The sequence below is a fragment of the Paralichthys olivaceus genome, chromosome 15 (assembly GCF_024713975.1).
Source record: "Paralichthys olivaceus isolate ysfri-2021 chromosome 15, ASM2471397v2, whole genome shotgun sequence".
In the NCBI taxonomy this organism is placed as follows: Eukaryota; Metazoa; Chordata; class Actinopteri; order Pleuronectiformes; family Paralichthyidae; genus Paralichthys; species Paralichthys olivaceus.
The window spans coordinates 188,497-206,476 of NC_091107.1; the positions used below are offsets into that span (position 1 = coordinate 188,497).

Below are 17,980 nucleotides of genomic sequence, written 5' to 3' on the forward strand. Positions count from 1 at the left end.
AGCAGAACATTCTCAAGTCAGATGTAATAATATAATATTGTATAAATATATAAATATATATAATACAATATAATAAAATATTATATATGATAAAGGTTTTATACCACCAAAGGGAGAGAGGTGTTTTCTTAAACGTCTCATTTGCAAACTCGCAGGATTGTTTAGCTCACACTCTATTTTAATGTAAGTAAAAGGTTTTCATGTTTATAACGTGTGGTGACGATGCTGGAGAGCGTCATGTGATTAACGACTGCAGGTGAGAACAGACCAATGAGAAGGAAGCATTTCACCACCTCCGTTTATTTACATAAACACTTTGAACACAATACAGAAGAAGAAGAAAAGAAATTACACAGCGAGCATGCAGCATCAGTTCATACACAACAATATTGTCATAGTAAAACAGCTGAGTCATTAGCTGATTATTGATCATTGATTATTGATGGTTCGCAGCATCACCGAGGTGAGAGGGAAACAGCAAGGACATTGTGACCTTTGACCTTTTGAGTGTAAAGGTCAACCACCCTGAAAAAAAATCTTTTCTACGTCACGTCTGGTTACAGAGGCAGCGAGAGGAGGGGCTTCAGTGAATCTGCGAGTTCCAAGTTCAAATAGTTGAATCTATAAAAGAACCAATAAATAAGGAAACACGACTTCAGGTGTTTCTGATTTTTAAATTCAGGTGAGTTCTGACTTCAGCAGAGTCAGCAAAAATCAGCTAGCTCACAAGCTAATGTTAGCATAAGAATGTTTATTTTATTCTTAACCTTCATCGTTTACAAACGCTTCTGTGGAAACGCACTTATCAAAACATCGATCACATCCGATAAATAATCGATTTGATCCTGACAAAAACGACTTAAAGGTGTTTTATAGGTTTTAGCATCAGTTCAACAACCTCAACTGGGAAATTGTTCCTTCGCTTGTTAGCATTGCTAGCATCAACAACTGTTAACAAAGAATGCTATCCATATGTTAACATGTTAGCTTGATGGAAGCTAACAGTGCTTGTTTCTGAAGTGGCCCCCCCCCACCCTCTCTCCGTCCTGCTGTTTCCTGTCACATCGATGACACACTTCCTGTGGTGAGCGTGCTCACACTGACTCAGGAACTGTAAACACCTGCTAACATCTGGTCAGAGGAACAACGTGAACATTAAGATCAATTCTTCAGTTTCAAGCGTAAACATCGATATATTCATTAAAAAATGACATCACAGATTTTCTCAGGGATGAGTCACTGATAAATATACGTTCAAGTGTCGTAAAGTTAAAAGTGGACGTGCTGCTTTAGAAAACATTCACCCTGCCGGCGCCACCTGGAGACTGACAGGGTCGGAGGTCATTTCACTGGAAGAGGCTGAATCAGAAGTTTCAAGAACAAGCTGACATCTTTATTTTAATCCTCGAACAAAATGTCCGAACTGAAGCTCAGAGTTTGAGACTGACGATTAAACAATTACTCCTTGAACATCTCGTCATCGATTTTCAGACACTGTTCCATAAACTGCTCTGTAACTGGTCCTCATGAAAAGAAGGAGGAGGAGGCAGGGAGTCTTCGAAATGATACCGACGCCATTTTATAGACATCGTTTGAACTGAGAAACGACAGAGACTAAACATCAGAGGCCTGTTCTACAAAGTGAGTTCAACAAATCCAGGATCTCTTCAGTTATCCAGCTAAACTAAACCAAACTATCAGAGTCAGGCTAAGTGGTCACATGACGCTGGTTATCAACTGGTTAAGTTAACTCAGGTTTTCCTCATCTAGATGGGGGTGTGTGCACATAAAAGGGGCGGGGTTTACTGACAGTTTGACTGACAGCAGAGCTGAGGATCAAACTGTTGAATAATAAAAATCAGAGAAGAACAAAGATCCAGAACAAAAGAAACAGTTCCAGCTGCTAAACGCAGAAGAACAGCTGGTGACACATCTGGATTGTGTCCATGTGGGAGTTATATATTATGTGACCACGAGATCTGAATCTGTTGTTTACTCACAACGTGTGGAAGTGAAGTAAAGATGCCTCTTGATGAGAAACGTAGCTAAGCTGTAGTAGTACTTAAGTTACCATGGTGATTTACCCCGATACCAAGTGAACGAGCTTTGTAGAACTGAAAACTCTGAATTAAACCTGAAGTTACCTGATAATCACAAATCCTGGTTCATAGTTCAGGGCCCAGGAGTCAAGATCCAGATGTTAAACATCTGCTGCATTTTTTGATCATCAGAACCACGGAGGCGGCCGATGTTCAGCCGAGAAGAAACAAACCATAAGGATTGTATGTTGACGTCTTCCCTCAGTGATTAAAGAACGAAACCTGAGAATCATCCAAAGCCAAACAAAACGAAATCAATCTGACACTAACCCTGTAAAACCTGACTAGCAAGTGGTCGCTGAAGAAACAATCCGCCATCAACACCTTTAAGTAATATATAATAAAAAATAATAATACAAAATTAAATCTAGGACATTTTTCTGTTGTGTTGGGGCGTGCGTTCAATACCTGGTCCCGCCCTGACCATCTGATGTCAGTTGTGACATAATCAAAGAAGCCCCGCCTTCTCTGCATAACCCGAACATGGCCTACGAACTTTGATTCAGCCTCTCGAAGTGTCAGATAAACCCAAGAGCAGCGGCGCGGTGGCGAACACATTCAGCGATTGCTAAGGGAACACATGTCACACTTTTTAATGCACATCATACTGATCAAAATCATAAAGCTAATAATTCACGTGCACTCTGTTCAGGTGACTCACATCGTTAGCGCAGGAAGTTTGATTCAAACATGAAAAAAGCTTTGAAAGATACAAATGCGATACTGAGAATAATCATTTACTCGTAGTTAGATCTTGTGATCTGATCGTACAAACTTCTGACTGTAAAAACATTCACATCTCAAAGCCGCTGGTGTTTTGCTAGTTCACGGCTAGCAGATGCCATTGCTCCCAGTGAGGAATGCTAACAACGCTAACAAGTCAGAGTCAAGTCACTGCAGAGCAGGAAACAAGGTGACAGCTGTGAACAGCAAAACGCTGCGGAGCCCGAAAAACTGAAACACGAAGCACAACGTCTGGCATGCATCACGAAATCTGTACAGAGTCAAAGAATCACTGAAGAGGAAGAAATATACGCTCCGTCCAATCAAAACACATCACCATGGATCCTCCGTCCAATCAGAGCGAGTTAATCTTTCACTTGGTTATATCAGTTGTAACGTCATTAAGGCGGAAAAACAAAGAGACATATGAGGTTTCACAGGGCGACCACACCGACGACAGACCAACACTGCGGGAACGCCACAGTCAGATTGTCCTTTCTACGGAGTCCTAGAAGGGACAAAACTCGTTTGTGTTGATTAAAAGAGCTGGACTTATTTTTGTCACTTCTGGGACTCCGTACGGAATTCACTGACGGTGATTCTGATTGGCTGACGGAGGTCGAGAACAGAGACGTTTCTCCCGTTCGGTTTGATGTGATCAATAAAACGATCAATAATAATAATAATAATGATGTTTTACTGACTTATTTATTTTCAACCTGAAATGTTTTGTAAACTCGACCCGACAGATTCCCATGGTGGCTTCTGGTCAAGGTCAAAGGTCGTCCTCGTTAAGACAGCTGAGGGGGCGGCTGATCTGAGGGGGTGTGGCTGTTCATGGAAGATCGTAGGACGGAGAGCGATGGAAGTTTCTGCAGCTCTCCGACCATGAAGGAAGCAGAGTGTTGTGCATCCGAACTTAATCGTCAACGTGTCATCAGCGTTACCTGCTTTTCTCAACAAGAAATAATACGTTACATTTATTAAGTTTATATAAAGTTTATATTGAAATCATCAACGTTTAGAGGCCCAGAGCTGCCGTTCATCTTCTCATCTCAAGATAAAATGATGTCACATGTTCGAACTTTAAACTTTAAACTGGTAACCATGCCGACTCGTTTTCAATGATATCATATGATATGATTTGTGTATGTCGTTTTCTGTATGTTCAGGTGGAAACCTCACATCTCCATGGAGACATTCAACCACTGATGTTGAACAAACAAGATCTTCCAATTAAGGTACATTTTTAAAAATGTATATTTTATGAACCGAAACAGGAAACTGAGTAAACGCTGCCTCGTGATGACAAACTTTCAAAAATATTTAATCTTAAACTTGTGGTTATTATTGATCATCAATCAGATGTTGATGAGATACGAGGTTTCCACACCTTCACACAGCCTGTGCTGGGCAGCTGATTGGATGATCACAAAGGTGTAACAGAGTCCAAACGAGCTGAAAAGAGGAAGCTGATTGGCTGATTGATTGTGCAGTTCACTGCAGGAAGCCCCGCCCATGTCCCCTCCTCCTCCATTTGGTTTTTAATAAACTTCTAAAAGTCCTGCCTGGTCTGCTGTCAATCAATCTGTTGTCAAGGTGACGCTGGCCTCATCAACGACCCGCCCACTCTGGAAGTTAACTGCAGAGAAAAAGTGACGTCAAACAACTAATCAATAAAACTCCTCAATGAGATGAATCAATAATCACAATAACACAACTAAGCATCAATCAATAAGACTATTGATTAATCAATGAACTTTGATCTTGTTCTTACTTGCTGAGCGTGGAGGCGGAGCCTGAGCGGTGGAAGTGGACGATCTGCCACTTGCCGTCACGGCGATGCCACACCCTGGTCTCCTCTGATTGGGCGGTGCGAGGTGTCCCGTTGGCATCAATGTACTGAGTCACTCTGATGTAAGCGATGCAGGCGGCCTCGTCCCCGACCAGGTGGATGTGAGGGTTCAAGATGGTGGTGTGGACGGGTTTACTGTTCTTAGACCACACTGACACACACACACACACACACACACACACACACACACACACACACACACATGTTACCAGCACAGCTGAGACCACACAGACACCTCAACACAGGAAGTCTTCTTCAACTCACAGTTTTCAAAATAAAAGCGGTGAAAGTCCAGGCCTTCGACCAGATTCCCCAACGCCTCAGGCTCGAACGCCGTCACAGCTGGGTCGCACATTTTACTGAAGAGAGACAGACAGGTTTTAGACTCACAGAGTCCAGGCCTAACCCACAATGACGAAGGAGAGACTTTCAGAATAAGAGTCTTATGAAGACAGTGGAGAGACTTTCAGAATAAGAGTCTTATGATGACAGTGGAGAGACTTTCAGAATAAGAGTCTTACGTACGTGTAGCTCTCAAAGTCTCCATTGCTGATCGCCTCGATGAGCTGCTCCGTGACTTTAATGATGTCCTGCTTCCTCACTGAGATACAGACAGACAGGTGGAGAGACAGACAGAGAGACAGACACACAGAGAGACAGAGAGACAGAGAAACAGACAGAGAAACAGACAGAGAGAGAAACAGACAGAGAAACAGACAGAGAAACAGAGAGAGAGACAGACAGAGAAACAGACAGAGAGACAGACAGAGAGACAGACACACAGAGAGAGAAACAGACAGAGAGACAGAGAAACAGACAGAGAGAGAAACAGACAGAGAAACAGACAGAGAGAGAAACAGACAGAGAGACAGAGAAACAGACAGAGAGACAGACACACAGAGAGAGAAACAGACAGAGAGACAGAGAAACAGACAGAGAGAGAAACAGACAGAGAAACAGACAGAGAGAGAAACAGACAGAGAAACAGACAGAGAAACAGAGAGAGAGACAGACAGAGAAACAGACAGAGAGAGAAACAGACAGAGAAACAGACAGAGAAACAGAGAGAGAGACAGACAGAGAAACAGACAGAGAGACAGACACACAGAGAGACAGAGAGACAGAGAGACAGACAGAGAAACAGACAGAGAGAGAAACAGACAGAGAAACAGACAGAGAAACAGAGAGAGAGACAGACAGAGAAACAGACAGAGAGACAGACACACAGAGAGACAGAGAGACAGAGAGACAGACAGAGAAACAGACAGAGAGAGAAACAGACAGAGAAACAGACAGAGAAACAGAGAGAGAGACAGACAGAGAAACAGACAGAGAGAGAAACAGACAGAGAAACAGACAGAGAAACAGAGAGAGAGACAGACAGAGAAACAGACAGAGAGACAGACACACAGAGAGACAGAGAGACAGACAGAGAAACAGACAGAGAGAGAAACAGACAGAGAGAGAAACAGACAGAGAAACAGAGAGAGAGACAGACAGAGAAACAGACAGAGAGACAGACACACAGAGAGACAGAGAGACAGAGAGACAGACAGAGAAACAGACAGAGAGAGAAACAGACAGAGAAACAGAGAGAGAGACAGACAGAGAAACAGACAGAGAAACAGAGAGAGAGACAGACAGAGAAACAGACAGAGAGAGAAACAGACAGAGAAACAGACAGAGAAACAGAGAGAGAGACAGACAGAGAAACAGACAGAGAGACAGACACACAGAGAGACAGAGAGACAGAGAGACAGACAGAGAAACAGACAGAGAGAGAAACAGACAGAGAAACAGAGAGAGAGACAGACAGAGAAACAGACAGAGAGACAGACACACAGAGAGACAGAGAGACAGAGAGACAGACAGAGAAACAGACAGAGAGAGAAACAGACAGAGAAACAGACAGAGAAACAGAGAGAGAGACAGACAGAGAAACAGACAGAGAGACAGACACACAGAGAGACAGAGAGACAGACAGAGAAACAGACAGAGAGAGAAACAGACAGAGAAACAGACAGAGAAACAGAGAGAGAGACAGACAGAGAAACAGACAGAGAGAGAAACAGACAGAGAAACAGACAGAGAAACAGAGAGAGAGACAGACAGAGAAACAGACAGAGAGACAGACACACAGAGAGACAGAGAGACAGAGAGACAGACAGAGAAACAGACAGAGAGAGAAACAGACAGAGAAACAGACAGAGAAACAGAGAGAGAGACAGAGAGAGAGACAGACAGAGAAACAGACAGAGAGACAGACACACAGAGAGACAGAGAGACAGAGAGACAGACAGAGAAACAGACAGAGAAACAGAGAGAGAGACAGACAGAGAAACAGAGAGAGAGACAGACAGAGAAACAGACAGAGAGACAGACACACAGAGAGACAGAGAGACAGAGAGACAGACAGAGAAACAGACAGAGAGAGAAACAGACAGAGAGACATGTCAGTATCATTAGCTGAAGTCTCTTATTGTTTTTAACATGTCTATGAATAATGAATTGTACATTGTGTTAGTGTGTTTGTGTGTGTTAGTGTGTTTGTGTGTTAGTGTTAGTGTGTGTTAGTGTGTGTTAGTGTGTGTTAGTGTGTTAGTGTGTGTTAGTGTTAGTGTGTGTTAGTGTGTTAGTGTTAGTGTGTGTTAGTGTGTTAGTGTGTGTTAGTGTTAGTGTGTTTGTGTGTGTTAGTGTGTTTGTGTGTGTACCTCTGGTGTCTTCATCCTCTATAGTCGTGTTCGTACTCTCTGATGATTCCTACAACAACAGTTTCTGTGTCATGTTCAGTTATAAATAAAGTTTTGTAGAAATCAGCTGATTTCGTCTCTGTCTTCTTCATGAGAAGTTCGTCGAGTTTTTAAAGCTCGTGCTCAAACTGTTGCTTACACTCATTTACTGTGAAGATGGAGTGAAAGCTTTATCAACTCTGACAGATAAAGAAAAGAGGAAAAGAGGAAATAAGCTGATTCATATGAATTTGTGAATAATAAACAAATGAAGAGATGATGATGATGTCACCTTAACTCCATCGTTCTTCTTGTTGCTGCTGCTTTTTCCTCCTGAACGAGGGACGAGAATGAAGAGAGAGAGAAGCAGCAGAGTGAGGAAGAAAGGAACAAAGGCAGAGAGGAGGAGCGGAGGCATCGTACCAACAACCAGCGACAGGACACACTTCAAAATAAAAGAATGTTATAAAAACAAAAATCTGATTTCAGAAGAAGAAAAGATTTAAGTTAAAAAAAAGGTTCTGTCTGTCTGTCTGTCTGTCTCTCTCTCTCTCCACCTGTCTGTCTGTCTGTCTGTTTGCCCCTCTCTCTCAGAGCTGAGTCCAGATTTAGGTTCTTATCAGCAGCAGCTCTGTCACATGTTCATAATGAAAACATAAATACTCTCTGTCTGTCCCTCTCTCCACCTGTCTGTCTGTCTCTCTTTCTGTCTGTCCCTCTCTGTCATTATGTGGACATGTGATCACATGATTATGTAACATGTGTCTATTGTTTCTGTTGCTTCCTGTTTTTTATTTGATCAAAAATCAAACTTTGAACTCGTCAGTGTGGACGCAGCATGTCGGTGGTTTCCCTGCTATGTATAGATGTGAACAGCTGCTACACACACACACACACAACACACACACACACACACACACACACACACACACACACACACACACACACACACACAGTGTTAACGTGTTGATTGCAGATCATTGGTTGAGCCTCTGGTTGTTTCTGTGGTGAACCCTCAGCTACTGTGACCAATCTGCAGGTCGTGTATATCCATAAATGTGAGGGTTTAAAACTGAACCCTCTTTTTGTAAGAAAGGTCAAATATACAGGAACAATATCCAGATATATTATATATCTAGATATATAAATATCTAACCTTGAGGGAAAAACCCTGATGTTTATGTATAAATACATATATATATATAGTTGACTATATATATATATATATATATATATATATATAATGTGTGTGTTCAAAAACAAAGGGTTGTATCAGTTGCAATTACAAAATGAAAAGCTGTGAGATTGTCGTCTCTGTCGCTAAGAGTCAGACTAGAACTCACCTTGAGTCAGAACATATGACCTTTGACCCCAAACACAAAGAATTGGTGGAGGTCTTACCTGAGAAGTTTCTGGTGGCCAACATGGTGGTCAGGATCGCCCCCTGAGGTAGGGAGGGAATATTGTAATAATATTAATAATCATATACAATATAATACAGTAAAATATATAATTGAAACGTGTATAAATGGAAGATGGGCGTCGTCTTTATTCATCAGATGTTGACACACTCTGATCTCTGACCCCACCTACCTTCAGTTTCCTCCTAGCATTAAACTTCTTCAGACACTCGACGGTTTCCTGTCTGTGCATACAGGACGCCACTGTGGAGCGATGCTGGGAGGACGAGAACACATCATCATCATCATGTCAGGATGAAGGTAAGTCACTGTGATCATATAAAAGAGGCTCTCACTGAGATCCACGGGTGTTTGAGGGCCTCGGCAGCTGTGATGCGTTTTGCCGGATTGATGGTCAACATCTTATTAATGAGATCTTTGGCTTCAGGAGTCACCGTGTCCCACTCCGGTGAAGGAAACTAGGACACAATGAGAGCATCAGGAGTCATGTGACACAGGTAAGGAAACATGTGACACAGGTCAGAGGTCATGTGACACAGGTCAGAGGTCAGGTGACCTACATCATAAGCTCCAGCTTTTATCTGCTGGTAGAGTCGATGTTGGTCTTCATCCCAGAACGGAGGATAACCGACCAATAAGATGTAGAGAATCACACCTGACCGAAAGAGGACAGACATTAGAGACAGAGACAGTAGAGACAATAGAGAAAGAAACAGTAGACACACTAGAACAGAAGAGCGAGAGAAACAGAAACAGTAGAATATTAGAGATGGTAGAGACAGAGTCAGTAGAGCAGTAGAGACAGAGACAGTAGAGACAGTAGAGACAGTAGAGACAATAGAGACAGTAGAGACAGTAGAGACAGGAGAGACAGTAGAACAGTAGAGACAGTAGAGTCAGTAGAACAGTAGAGACAGTAGAGTCAGTAGAGACAGTAGAACAGAAGAGACAGTAGAGTCAGACAGAGACAGTAGAACAGAAGAGACAGTAGAGACAGTAGAGACAGTAGAACAGAAGAGACAGTAGAGACAGTAGAGTCTGACCACAGGCCCAGAGGTCGACTGCTTTTCCATACGGGTCCTTCCTTAAAACCTCTGGAGACAAGTAACCTGGAGTCCCTGCAAAGCCTGTAAAACACACACACACAACTTTACTACAGTATTCGTACAGTGTTTATACACTATTACTACAGTGTAACTACAGTGTTACTCAAATGTTACTTAATTATTACCACAGTATCACTAAACTGTTAATAATGTATTACTACAGTATAAATGCAATAATACTACAGTGTTACTACAGTATTTATCAATGTATGAAAGTGTTATTACAGTATTATTACAGTGTTACTACAGTATTATTACAGTGTTACTACAGTATTATTACAGTATTATTACAATGATACTACAGTATTTATTAACGTATGACAGTGTTATTACAGTATTATTACAGTGTTACTACAGTATTATTACAGTGTTACTACAGTATTATTACAGTATTATTACAATGTTACTACAGTATTTATTAACGTATGACAGTGTTATTACAGTATTATTACAGTGTTACTACAGTATTTATTAATGTATGACAGTGTTATTACAGTATTATTACAGTGTTATTACAGTATTATTACAGTGTTATTACAGTATGACTGAGAGGTCTTACCAAACCAGGCCTGCTGGTCTCCCTCCACCTCGATGGCCAGGCCGAAGTCAGCCAGTTTCACAGCAGCACCTTTGGACTTCGAGGCCAGCAGCAGGTTCTCTGGCTGGAGACACAGAACACATGCTAACATGCTAACTCTTCCTGTTATTGTTGGCAATGAGCAGACTCACATTGATGCATGAAAATTAATATGACTAGAATGACACTCATTTGAGTGCAAACATTCAGGAAAGCCCAACTTAACTGCAAACATTTGTAAATGTCAGTCCACGAAATATGTTTCAAATCAGAATGTGCAATTCAATGTGCTGGTTCTGCAACTTAATCCACATCTGCACCTAAACGAAATGTTTGTTTATGCCTCCATCAAGTTTGGTGGAAATCGGTTCAGTAGTTTTTCATGAAAACAAGTGCATCATGGGAGGATGCAAGATGACTGTTGATCGAAGGAAGGAGATGGAGCATGAGCTCAGAAGATGGCTTCAAGCTCATCGATGCTTTTCGACCCAGGAAAATGACGGCATTATGTATCTTGAATGGAAAACTGAAGCATCAGGAGATTGATGTCTTGGTCTGTCAAGGACATGTCTGGTCACCCAGTACACGTGTCTTATGCCTAACGGGAAAGTTCGCTCCAACCAGTGACACTGCTTGTTATGAAACAACCCAGACCAATACTTATTGCATGAGAGAGCCTATTTCTCTGGACAACCACTAAACCTCTCAACCCAGGTAGCTCAACTGAAAACCACATGCGAGAATCACCCATTGACATTACTGTTCCAAAGTAATGGTGAGTATCAGTAGTGTAAGGCGTGTGTGCATGAGGGAAAGTGTAGGTGAGAGTGTTGAAACAAATGTAGAAACAAACCAAACTAAACCAATACACAGGCCATGATGTCAGGTGGAAGCTGCCCAGGGAGAGAGAGCACAGACTGGGGAAGCAACCCCTTTATACCTTTTGCTCCTCCCACATCTCAGGTGCAATCAGTTACTCTGACGACCCACCCAGGCTCCTTCAAGGAGTAACATCAACAGGAAGTCACTTGGTGGGCCGTCACACGACTAAGACTTGGACAATACAAAGCCAAGGTGCTTTACTTTTGCCAGTTACAAACAGCCATGAAGATCTGGGGCCAACAAGAAGACCCATCCTGCAAGCAGTGTTACCATGAATCCCATCTTTACTGGCTGTCCCAAATCCCTGGGAGGAGATCAGTACAGATGGAGGCACGGTAAGGTCCGCAAGAAAACTGTCACATGACGAGAGCTGCAGATACTCAAAGCCACCAAACACCAGGCAACGCCATCAAAATTGCCCAGCTTCCAGAGGGAAGGAGACAAGCCTAAAAGGGCAAGAAACCATTCTCCATTTTGCATTACGCTTCTAAGATGCAAGTGGAGCTGAAGAGGGCAAATCTATTTCCAGAGGAGGTGAACCACAATTGGACCATTTAACCAGAAGCACAAAGATGTGGTAGAGGACCTCACAGTTCCCTGGAAGGACAGAAGAGTCACCGCTCACCAACAAAAGAGAGCAAAGTTCCAGGATCTGGTCAATGAGGTGCATACCAAGGGATTTCATAATACATGATCACGTGAACAAACACAAAAACATGACCTCTGTGGTGGAAGTAAATATGAACCTGACCTTTAGGTCTCTGTGGACCACGCCCATCTGGTGACAGTGTAGCACCGCCTCCAAAATCTGCTGGATACAGTGGCTGTTCAGAGAGAGAGGTTGTGTGTGAATCTCAGATCGGGTCACACGTATGTTACAGTATCATGTAGCGACTGTTTCCTACCTGGCATCCGCTTCACTGTAATATTCTCTGGCCACGATGTCTTCAAACAACTCCCCACCTGTGACCCTGCGTCAGAGAAGGTGATACAACATAGACACACACAGAGGTTTACGTCACATCACACAGTACCCACACAACAACAACAGGCTAACCTCACAACACAAACATGCACTGAAGGAAACAAAGTGTCACGTCATGAGATGAAAAATCACACAATGTAAATAAACCTGGGTGTCATTTTCGACTCCACCATCTCCTTCCAGTCTCTGCTTTCTACCACCTCAAACATATCTCCAGACTCCGGCCATCGCTCTCTGACTCCGTGGCAGAGACTCTCATCCATGCCTTCATAACCTCCCGTCTGGACTACTGCAATGGAGTCCTGTCCGGGGTCCCCAGCAAGGCCCTGGACAGGCTCCAGTATGTGCAGAACTCAGCTGCCAGGGTTCTCACCCGCACCAAGCCCTGGCAGCACATTAACCTCAACCTCATCCAACTTCACTGGCTTCCGGTCAAGTCCCGCATCCATTACAAAATCCTAATCCTCAACTACAAATCCCTCCATGGTCTTGCCCCCCAGTACCTGTCTGACCTCCTCTGCCCCTATTACCCATCCCGAAACCTGCAGTCCTCAGACTCGGGTCTGCTCTCCGCCCCCATCTCTACAGAGATCTCCTGAAAACCCACTTGTTCACCACAGCTTGTGGACTCTAGCCTCAGCCAACCATTACTAGTATTATCTTGTGTTTGTCTTTCTTACTTTGTATTTTCTCTCTGTAAAGTGCGCTATACAAACCCAAGTTATTATTATTATTATTATTAAAGAGATGCAACACAAAGTAACAACGTACAAAGTGACTTTACTAATAACAATAAGAAATGATTACAAGACACCTGTAACATCACATATGTATGACAGCGTAGAAGCAGCAGGACTCACAAGTCGAAGATGAGGTAATGATGTAACTCCTCTGAGATGCTGTCATGAAGCCGAACTGAAAGACAGAAAACTTTCATGTAAATGTTTTAAATGAATCTTCTCTGTTTTATCGTCCACACATTCATTCATCTATCTGCAGAACTTCATCACACATCAATCGTTCACTGACGGCAGCTGTCACGATATTCTGGGGTTCAGTATCTTTTTTTTTTCTTTCCTTTATGCCACAAATCTTTATTGAGTCCATGCAAGAGCATACACAATATATGCACATTTAAGTACTAAGTCATATCAGTTTATAGGTGTAACGCATATTAATAAGGGAGGCGGGGTTGTTAATAACAACCAAATTTGCTCAAACAACACACCAGCACTCGTACACATGTGTTTTTGATTTCCTCAAAAAAAAAATGTGTTGGAGAACTTAACAAACAAATTGAGACAACATCTGGGTCAAAGCAACGAAACATGTCGACAGTAGGCCTATGCAGTAGGTTTGACTCTAGCGGGGTTTTGCTTTGACTGCAGCATCGACTTCTTCCTCTGGCAGGAGAGTGGGCCACTGGGCTACTGGACGTCTGGGGTTGGCCAGTATCTTGACCAAGGAAACTTTGGCACGCAGAATGGAGGAGACGGGGATCAAACTGCCGGTCTTCAGGTAAGTGGACAACCTACTCCACTTCCTGAGCCACAATGCTCATTATTGAACAGGTGAGATTCAATATTGTAAAGTATGCTAAGGAGCTAAGCTAGCAGTTTCCCCCTGCTTCCAGTCCTTGTGCTAAGCTAGCTGTAGGTTTAGAATTGATTCATTAAAACCTGTGAAGGATTTTAACACACACACACACACAAAGACACACTCATGTTTGTACTCTATCTTAGTGAGGACACTCATTGGCATAATACATTCCATCATCTAACCTCAACCTGATTCTAACCATAAACAACTCTTAACCTCCAAACAGTCATTTAAAGTGCGGACAAGACAAAATGTCCTCATTCTGTAGGTTTTAGGCTCAAACTGGTCCTCACAAAGATAGCTGTACAAGAGCATTCACTCACACTCACACACACACACACACACACAACTCAAACCATACTGCTGCACTGTGTGGGAGTGTTCCAGAGAAAACCTGATTATTCCTTCTGAGTGCTTCCACACAGGTACGAGTGTGTCTGTGTGTGTGTGTAGGAGGAGAGAGGGTATTGTTGCCTTCACCTAAGGACACTGTTGCCTAGCAACACACACACACACATACACACACACACACACAGAGTTATGTAACACTCGTCAGTATCTGTGGAGCATCACCAGCCCACACAGTTCCGTGGACGCTCTGTGGACTCACAGCTCTGTGGACGCTCTGTGGACTCACAGCTCTGTGGACGCTCTGTGGACGCTCTGTGGACTCACAGCTCTGTGGACGCTCTGCGGACTCACAGTTCTGTGGACGTGACTCACAGTTCTGTGGACGCTCTCCGGACTCACAGTTCTGTGGACGCTCTGTGGACTCACAGCTCTGTGGACGCTCTGCGGACTCACAGTTCTGTGGACGTGACTCACAGTTCTGTGGACGCTCTGCGGACTCACAGTTCTGTGGACGCTCTGTGGACTCACAGTTCTGTGGACTCACAGTTCTGTGGATGCTCTGTGGACTCAGCTCTGTGGACGCTCTGCGGACTCACAGTTCTGTGGATGCGACTCACAGTTCTGTGGACACTCTGTGGACTCACAGCTCTGTGGACTCACAGTTCTGTGGACGCTCTGCGGACTCACAGTTCTGTGGACGCTCTGTGGACGCTCTGTGGACTCACAGCTCTGTGGACACTCTGTGGACTCAGCTCTGTGGACTCAGTTCAGATTTAGCTAGCTGATTGTTCGGATGTTTGAACACTTGATGCAAAACCTTTTATTGTGAAAGTGTGAAGTAACTCTAAAAATAAAATTGAGTAAATGAATAAAGCTATGCAGGCTAACAGGCTAACATCAATATCACCATCATATTAGTATACAGCAGCAGCAGCAGTAGTACTAGTACTCATAATAGTATTTGTAGTAATATTCTCATTTGATGTAGTTTTTACTCACCAATGTTTGGATGTTTAAGTAAACGACAGATCCGAGCCTCACGGTCCAACTTCTGATGATCTACAACACAAACACACAATTATTGATCAGGTGTTGTTACAGTGTTGACTGTTGCTTGGTTCCATCAATCAATCACACACACAAACATAAACACACAAACACACACACAAACAAATACACACATATAAACATAAACACACACACATAAACATAAAAACACACATATAAACATAAACACACACACATAAACATAAAAACACACACATAAACATAAACACAGACACACACACTTCTTTGTTAACTTTTCAGGGTGTTGCTAAGCAACCAAAGGAAATTCTGATCTAGAAAAAAATAACAGAAATAAAGAAAAATCAATGTGTGTGTGTTTGTTTTTGTGTGTGACTGAGTGTGTGTGTGTGTGTGTGTGTGTGTGTTTAGGGAGTTGACTGGTCGGAGGTTATCAAAAATCTAATTACCTGTTTCAATATGACAATCACCTGTCATTCACCTGTTGACTGCTCATTGGTGCTCACCTCTGGCAGACAGTTTCTTGGTGTTGATGATCTTGGCGGCGTACTCCTGACCTGACAACACCTTCACACAGCGCCGCACCACCGAAAACGCTCCCCTGGAAACAAAGCAGGATGAACCAATGAACAACATTGTTTCCACATGATGACAACACTGAAGATGCTACTGGTACAGTTGCAGCTAATGCTAACACCACTACTGTTAATACTGCAAATTGTATTCAATATATATATATAATAATATTGTTCTAATAATCGGTATCACAATCATAACGATAATAATAATAACAATAATGCTTTCTTTATGATTATATATATATATATATTATATATATGATTATGTTTCCTGCTCTGTGGAGCTGTGACTGTTCGTAGAGAAAAGCTCCTGAGTGTGTTTCTTATGAAAGCTGCTCTTCCTCCCACCATCACATTATGTAAGAGACCTGGCATAGTGTGTGTGTGTGTGTGTGTGTGTGTGTGTGGGTGTGTGGGTGGGTGGTGAGTAGGATGAGGTCAAAAAGGTCTCACTTTAATCTATCTATCTATTCATCAATCTATCTATCTACCTTTCTATCTGTCTGTCCGTCTATCTATTCATATATCTATCTATCTATCTATCTATCTATCTATCTGTCTGTCTGTCTATCTGTCTTCAACACAATCAATAATCTGTCTCTCTCTCTCTCTCTGTATATATATATATATGTATACATATATGTTTATATATATGTATACATATATGTATATATATATATATATATATATATGTATACATGTCTGTGATCAGTCCCATAGAAAAGTGATGTTATAATTTCAACTGAATGAATTAAAATCAATACAAATGATTATCAACTTCTTATTTTGTAACTAACAATGAAAACATTTATAATAGAAGTATGAAATGTATAAAATAACTAGAGCCTACACATCGGTATAAATATAATTATATAGGACATATCAATACATAGTCACTGTCAAATATCAATAATGTAAAAACCTGGGAAAAGTTAATTGATGATGAAGATGAGGATGACACTCACTTGCCCAGCTCCTCGTACAGCTGATACTCTTCGGTGAAACGAGTGCAGATGACCGTTGCCATGGTGACCCGGCGGGGCTAGGGTCAGAGGGCTCCCTGTTCCTTGGAGGATGATGATGATGGTGCTGATGAAGAGTTCGACCTGTCTTCAGGGTGGAGGAGAGAAGACAGAAGACAGAGAGAGAGAGTTCTGGATGGAGGAGGAGGAAGATGGAGGGATGATGGAGAGAGGAGGAGAGCAGTGCTTCTCTGTCCTGATCTGAGAGAGACTGAGTGACGCTTTCAGATGCTCAACCTGCCCGCCCACTCCTCCTGTCAGCCAATCACAGGCCAGGTCCCACCCACCCACCCACCCACATGCACACACACACACACACATACACACACACAGTCGTCATGGTAATTGCATCCTCTGTCTGTGCTGGAAAGTAAGACTGCAAACACCGCCAGATCTGGAGGAGTATTCAGGGACAAAAATTGCAGTACTATTGATAATATACAATGTACATACTAGTACTGAGACTACAAATACTATTACTGCTGAAACTCTAATACACTTCTACTGATACTGCTAATACTATTTATCTACTAACACAACTGCATGTTGTTCTTGTGTATTAGCGGGTGACAACTGTTTTTCTATGATCAATAACTGATTAAACCAAACTGATGAGAATACTTGAACGAACATCAGAGAGAAGAACGAGCTGAAATGACACAAACATCTTTCAACATTTATTTAACGTCGCTGGTTCGTGTCCATCTACTGGAGGAGTAGGGCGTTATGACCTGTATTGCAGCCAGCCACCAGGGGGCGATCCACATGATTTCTAAGCTGTAATGTTCATTGTTTGAAATGTTTTTGCTGTTTTGAGATTGATTCTGTGACGATGAATAAAGAGTTTCAGTTTCTGACCTGAGGCCCGAGCTCTCCTCCTCTCCTCTTTCGCTGGGTCTATTTTAAGGCTTGTTTGTCTCTGTGGGACGAGCTTCTCTTTCTTTGTCACTCATCATTTCTGCTTGTCTTCCACTTTTTGAGCATCTCCCTCCTCTCCCTCCTCTCCCTCCTCCTCTTAATCCCTGGA

General features: G+C 42.5%; 1 protein-coding gene across 1 annotated transcript; it reads right to left on the reverse strand.

The window, feature by feature from the left end:
• Positions 1-268: 268 nt before the first annotated feature.
• Positions 269-17,185, reverse strand: camk2a (calcium/calmodulin-dependent protein kinase II alpha). The gene is made up of 18 exons (XM_069539379.1): positions 16,897-17,185; positions 15,860-15,954; positions 15,327-15,386; positions 13,238-13,292; positions 12,298-12,363; positions 12,144-12,216; positions 10,493-10,595; positions 9,871-9,954; positions 9,388-9,482; positions 9,163-9,285; positions 9,000-9,083; positions 8,808-8,850; positions 7,699-7,739; positions 7,389-7,437; positions 5,203-5,278; positions 4,942-5,036; positions 4,600-4,828; positions 269-4,464 (listed from the first exon to the last, which is right to left on the reverse strand). The coding sequence occupies exons 1-18, from the start codon at positions 16,956-16,958 to the stop codon at positions 4,461-4,463; spliced, it is 1,437 nt and encodes a 478-aa protein (XP_069395480.1). The 5' UTR covers positions 16,959-17,185; the 3' UTR covers positions 269-4,460.
• Between the last annotated feature and the right edge of the window lie 795 nt (positions 17,186-17,980).